The 6,685-nt window shown below is 45.8% G+C and overlaps 1 protein-coding gene across 1 annotated transcript in view; it reads left to right on the top strand.

Moving 5' to 3' along the window:
* Positions 1 to 614: 614 nt before the first annotated feature.
* LOC141140773 (serine palmitoyltransferase 3-like) overlaps positions 615 to 6,685 on the top strand; it is a 224,306-nt gene continuing 218,235 nt past the window's right edge. Inside the window, exon 1 of the mRNA XM_073628260.1 lies at positions 615 to 857. Within this exon, the coding sequence (XP_073484361.1) occupies positions 696 to 857 (162 nt within the window). The 5' untranslated portion in view covers positions 615 to 695. The remainder of the gene's footprint in view (positions 858 to 6,685) is intronic.

Raw genomic sequence — 6,685 nt, 5'->3', positions numbered from 1 at the left:
TGTCCCTGGAATGAAGTGAAGTGTTGGGGGACTGATGTCCCTGGAATTTAAATGTCGGGACTGATGTCTCTGGATGAAGTGAAGTGTCCCTGGATGAAGTAAAGTGTCCCTGGAATGAAGTGGTGTTGGGACTGTTGTCCCTGGAATGAAGTGAAGTGTTGGGACTGTTGTCCCTGGAATGAAGTAAAGTGTTGGGGGACTGTTGTCCCTGGATGAAGTAAAGTGTCCCTGGAATGAAGTGAAGTGTTGGGACTGTTGTCCCTGGAATGAAGTGAAGTGTTGGGACTGTTGTCCCTGGAATGAAGTGAAGTGTTGGGACTGTTGTCCCTGGAATGAAGTAAAGTGTCCCTGGAATGAAGTGAAGTGTTGGGACTGTTGTCCCTGGAATGAAGTGAAGTGTTGGGACTGATGTCCCTGGAATGAAGTAAAGTGTCCCTGGAATGAAGTGTCCTCCTGAGCCGGGACTCGGGGGGTGTGTTGTCGGCACCCCCATGCCGGGACAGAGGTGACAAGAGGAGATCTCCGGTCAGTCTTGCCTGTAGAAAGGTGAGATATCGGAGAGGGGGATGAGGAAGGGCCAGTCCTCCTCCTCCTCCTCCTCCTCTTCTTCCTCCTCCTCCTCCCCCTGCCGGGCCCGCCACACCCTTCCCCGGATAATCTTGACAGACGAGTTGTCTACCTGTGTGCTCCGATCTATGGATCTATTACATGAGTGCGCTACAGCCTCTGCTGCCGACACCCTCTCCGCCATGGCCGAGCCCCGACCTCGCTCCAATCACTGTAATGGGACACACAAGTCTCCTCCATATCATCTCAATGGACTGACCAAGAGGAACGGCTTCTCCAAGACCGTGCAGGTGAGCCGGGCACACAGGTGTGGGCGGACTTCATGGATCGGAGTGCCGGGAGAAGTCTTAGGAAATCTGCTGTGCCAGATCCGGTGTACACTGTGCGATCTGATTGTACGATCTCCTCCATCCACCATTAACTATGTACTACAAGGCCCTTATGGGACGCAAAGATAATGGATTGTTTTGAGTTGTTAAGTAAATCACTATTCCTGACATTGCTTTGAATGTGAATAGATTGTACAGACACAGAAAGCTACTTTGTCATTGCCAAGCAGATGAAGGGCAACATCTGGTTGCCATGGGTTACAGCATCATAGAGAATATCTGGTTGCCATGGGCTACAGAAGCAGAGGGAATATATTTAGGACATATCTGGTTGCCATGGGTTTCAGAAGCATACCAAAATATCCCGTTGCCATGAGCTACCGAAGCAGTGGGAATATCTGGTTGCCATGGGCTACAAAAGCATACCAGAATATCTGGTTGCTATTAGTTACTGAAGACACCAGAGTATATGGTTGGCATGAGCTACAGAATAATAGGGAATATCTGGGTTACATCATCACTGATGGTTGAGCTCCCTCAACGCATGAAGCCATGATGTTAGCCATGGACATGAACTTTGTGTTCTGGGTGATCATGTGAGATAATGAGGAAGCTGTGATAAGTATTTTCAGTTTTCAGATGAGTTGATGTATGGAGAGTGTAATATAGGAAATGTTTCTTGTTGTCCATAGCAACCAATCAGCTGTCATTTGTCCAGGTGTGAAAATGGAACGCAGAATTTGATTGGATGGACAGAGCCAGCAGAAGTTTTCCTTTCGGCGCTCTTTTCATAGTCAGCCGCCAGTTACTCGGTTGTTGTTTGTTGGCATCAGAGCTGTGCGGTGGCGTCACTCTGCCAATCATGATGAATTGCAATTTACATAAACACGTGCTAAAGCAAATCTTTCTTTTTTTTGTTTTTTGTGTTGCTGTACATGTCTGCTGACCAGTGACTTGACTATGGTCCATAGGCACAGTATTTATGCGGATTCCAAACCACGTGGCAATCGCTGGAATAAGTGTTTGGGTGCCATTCTCTCTAAATGGCAGTGCGATTATGCTGTGATTGGCGTGTGACAGAAACGGGTATCAGTTGCTGCAAAACACGCCTTTAAAAATAGTTTTAAGCTTGTCACCCAGAAAGGAGCAGGAGCTTTTTTTGGGTGACAAGCACACATAGGGCAACCCATTGAAGTGAATGAGCTGCCCCATGCACAACATTCTGAATCGTGTTAAAATCGCCCCCATAAAATTGCGCGATTGACTTCCTGCTACATAAGTATGATTGGGGTCTTGTATTTGCCATCTACTATGTAGTGCAAGGCCGTCACTGATTTGATACAATATATTGCATAAACCCATCCTAAGGCCTGGTTCACATGATAAATTGCATGTGAATCGCACAGGAACCGCACCACATTTCTGTGTGATTCAGTGCAGTGCAATTGGAACCCATTCATTTTGAATTGGCTCAAAACGTACCGCATGGCACCAAAGACGTGGAATCAGATTGTGATTCCCATGTGACATATTGATTATGTTGTTGACTCAAATGATTATTCCTGGGGAGATATCAATCAGAAAATAAATCGATCATTTATTGCAGTGTGTATGGCCACCAGTCGCCATCACCTTCCCCTTCCAGAATGTAAAATAAATGTTTTGACTTTATATACACTTAAAATAGGGCTTTAATATACTCATCAAGCACCTGAAACAATGTCTAACTGGGTGGCTCACAGCCACCAATCAGAGTATCTTCTTCATTTTTCCAGTCTGTCTATCCGGATGAAAGGGAGCATCCAGTTGGTTGGTATGGGAACACAGTAGGGCTGATTTTACAAAAACTGCAATATTGCTGGTAGCAACCAATCAGCGCAAATTTTTCAACTAATGGCAAGAACATGGGCATCAGGAGAGGTTCCGAGACTGCGGACCTGGTACAGGAGAGGTTCAGAGACTGCGGACCTGGTACAGGAGAGGTTCAGAGACTGCGGACCTGGTACAGGAGAGGTTCAGAGACTGCGGACCTGGTACAGGAGAGGTTCAGAGACTGCGGACCTGGTACAGGAGAGGTTCAGAGACTGCGGACCTGGTACAGGAGAGGTTCAGAGACTGCGGACCTGGTACAGGAGAGGTTCAGAGACTGCGGACCTGGTACAGGAGAGGTTCAGAGACTGCGGACCTGGTACAGGAGAGGTTCAGAGACTGCGGACCTGGTACAGGAGAGGTTCAGAGACTGCGGACATGGTACAGGAGAGGTTCAGAGACTGCGGACATGGTACAGGAGAGGTTCAGAGACTGCGGACATGGTACAGGAGAGGTTCAGAGACTGCGGACATGGTACAGGAGAGGTTCAGAGACTGCGGACATGGTACAGGAGAGGTTCAGAGACTGCGGACATGGTACAGGAGAGGTTCAGAGACTGAGTCCCCCAACTGGAGGGGAAGTCGGGCACAGGCAGCCGCGGAATCGCATGGATCTCTAAGCCAGTCTGATGCCCCCAGGGTGGTGGGCGGTGGCCACGGGCACTGGAGAAGGTGGGTGGAGATTGAAGATCAGTCCCTCCCTGCCTGCAAGTTGCTGGGCTCCACGTCTGGAGAAGGAGGTGGGTGGAGGGAGTGAGACAGTCTCAGGACGCAGTGAAGAGTTATATAAATGCAAATACTCTTGCGCACAGGTGTGTAAGCTAGATGATCCAAAAAATTCAGAATGGCCAATGAGTTTCGGCCTTGCTGCCCTCCAGGACGGGGATATCCTAGTAGTCAAACAAAAAGAAAGAAAGAGGGCGCACCAGCCTAGTGCATTATCCTTTAGTATATTTATTTAAAAACATGATTAAAATCCCTTCTTTTTCAGAGCCTTAAGGCGTCAGCCAGCAGCGGTTCATACATCCTTTCCCTAGGACCTGGAAACTGCTACCAGTGGACTAACTGCCATAAGATTGCTATAAGCGCAACTTTCTTTCTACCCTTGTGAGTAGATTTTAATCATGTTTAAAAAAAAAAAGGATAATGCACTAGGCTGGTGCACCCTCTTTCTTTTTTTTTTGTTCGCAGTGCAGAGTGCAGCACTAGATGCAGGCCTCGCTCCACTCGGCCTCACTGAGACTCTGATTCTGACATCACTGGTTGCTAGACGCCAGGAGGAGCAGCCCTAGCAACCAGTGCCAAAACTTCCAGAAATCAGTTAGTAGGGTGTCCTGTGTCCTCTGTTTCATTCTGGGACACTGTATTGTCCCGGAATGAAGGTGCCCAAGACCAGGGACACGTGAATTGCTGGTGCTGCTGCTGAATGTAACAGGAAGTCCTGATCTGATCCCTCAATCCAGGAGAGGGGGGGGGGGCATTTGCCCCCCCTTGCAGACGTCCATGGCCAAGGAGCTGATTGGCTGCTATGGTCAACTGCTTCAGTTTTCTTTGCTCCAGTATTTTAAAAAAATCAGACTGTCGGCTCTTATTTTTTGGACACTTTAAAAAATCAGGCCGACAAATTAATTAAATTAAAAAATTTTGTGAAAATCATTGTCACTAAAGTGTGCGTTTTGACGCTTGAAAACTGATCGGGAGCTTGGTTGAAGTAAATCGTTATTTTAATAGACGTATTCTACGTGCCTGGAAGGCTTCTCTAGGTTCCTGTAAATCTGAACTTCTTGTGAATTGTTGCCATTCTGGTTTTACTTCCCAATTCTTTCCTCCTTTCAATTGGCTGTTTCCAATTGTGTACTGTTGCCATAGTGACCGTGTAACTGCCTGTCTGATAATGAGTATTCCTTTAGGCTACTAATTGCATACACTGACCTCCAAACTGCTTCCAGTATGACTGCTGTACAAAAGAAATGTGTTTGTCCCATAATATTGTGTTTTGCTGCAATACAAACAAACATTACATGTTTAAAGCAGCAAAAATTTCCAATGATTGTGTAATATGTATATGCATGATACAATGTTATAGTTTCTTTAGTTTATCTACACTTGCTGCCACCCATACTCATATTGACAGGCAGACAAAGCAAGTTATCAATGTCTTTATCTGTATAGTCCTGGCACACGCTGGTTACACTCCAGCTAGTTTTAAAGTATGTGTGTCTGATTATACGGCATACCTCCCAACTGTCCCTGATTTCGAGGGACTGTCCCTGATTTGGAACAATGTCCCTCTGTCCCTCATTCCTCCTCATATGTCCCTCATTTTGGTCTGATCCATATAGATGTATATAAAATGCACTATTTATCTTTCAAAAAGTGCTCCCCAGTGCTAAACCTTTCATTTAGTAACTAAATTGCTGCATTTGTAAACTTCACAAGCCAATATAAATGAATAGTAGTGGTAAAAATAAAGCACTTGTGGGTTTAACTAAAATTTTTTGTTCAATGCTCCTGTAGTCTCCCTGGCGGTATGATTATGTCCGATTTTTGCGTCTACTATTGTTTGGCATAGAAATTTGGCGTTTTATATTGTAGGCCGTTAATTCTTAGCAATAACACACTTAAATCTGTCCAAACAAGAGTCTAGAAAACATCCCAGGTATAATAAAGTTTGAAACACAAAATCATAAATTATAATATAATAAATAACTATAAATAATTATAAATAATAAAATAAATTTCCCCACGATTCACTATCGTTCAATTCTGCAAGTGTTCTGATTTTACTATCACTGTTTTTTAGCTGGTCTCAAACCACTTTTGACATAAAGGGACACTTTTTGGTTGCCATGGACAATCTCAAGTTTCCAGGCAGAAAGATCAGTATATATAATATAAAACTGCATGCAGGGCACCGGACAAAGCACTGGGGACAAAAGGGGTGTGAAATGATTTCATACAGTAATGTAATCTGTAAGATTACAGTGTACTGCACGTGTTATGTATTTTCAATTTTTTGAATTTGCCGCCAGGCTCCGCCCTTGTGTGTCGCAACGCTCGCAGGGAACGGAGCCTGGCACACAGAGGCATCGGGCGGAGGACAGAGCCCACAGACACAGCGGGGGACATCGCAGGATCCTGGGGACAAGGTAAGTATACTGTACCAGGATCCTGCAATGCAATCCCAAGTGTGGCTCGGGGTTACCGCTAATGGTACTGAAATTTAACCCCGAGCAAAGCTCAGGAAAACCACCAGGGAGGTTAAGGGGGCGTGGCAGGGTGTGTGTCCTATGCCTACATACATTTGCTAATAGGTGCCCCTCGCTCCCATCTCAAAACGTTGGTAGGTATGTATATGGTATAATGTCAGCCGAATGTAAAATGGGAATATTCGCGTGTGTAGTAAAAGAAATGGCACCTGGCCTTGTCCCTGCTAGGAATCAAACCCAGAACTTAAAGTGGTTGTAAACCTCAGACATGAAATATGAACAAAGCATATCCCTCTATAGCAGTGGTTCTCAACTTAGGTCCTCAGGACCCACTAACAGGCCAGGTTTTATGTATTACCTTGGGGAGATGCAGACTAGAATACTGCAATCACTGAGCAGCAAATGATATCACCTGTGATGTATTTCAGTTATCTTGCAAATCTGGCCTGTTAGTGGGTCCCGAGGACAGGTATTGAGAACCACTGCTCTATAGTGTGTGCTTGTCTCAATCCAGAGCATTTAGTGTCATTTCTGTCTGCTGCATCATTCCTCTGCTACCAGCATGAGTCACTTCCTCAAGTTTTGCTGACACCAAGAGAAAAATGGTGACGGAGGAGGGACCTCCAGCTGATCGACAGCCTCCGCTCTGTTCCCGTGTGATGTGAGGAGGGCCCCCCATTCAGCTGTCGAGCTCTCCTCACTGAGCTCTGCA

Source organism: Aquarana catesbeiana, linkage group LG04 (assembly GCF_042186555.1).
Source record: "Aquarana catesbeiana isolate 2022-GZ linkage group LG04, ASM4218655v1, whole genome shotgun sequence".
Taxonomy (NCBI): domain Eukaryota; kingdom Metazoa; phylum Chordata; class Amphibia; order Anura; family Ranidae; genus Aquarana; species Aquarana catesbeiana.
This window is presented reverse-complemented; position numbering and strand designations above follow the sequence as displayed.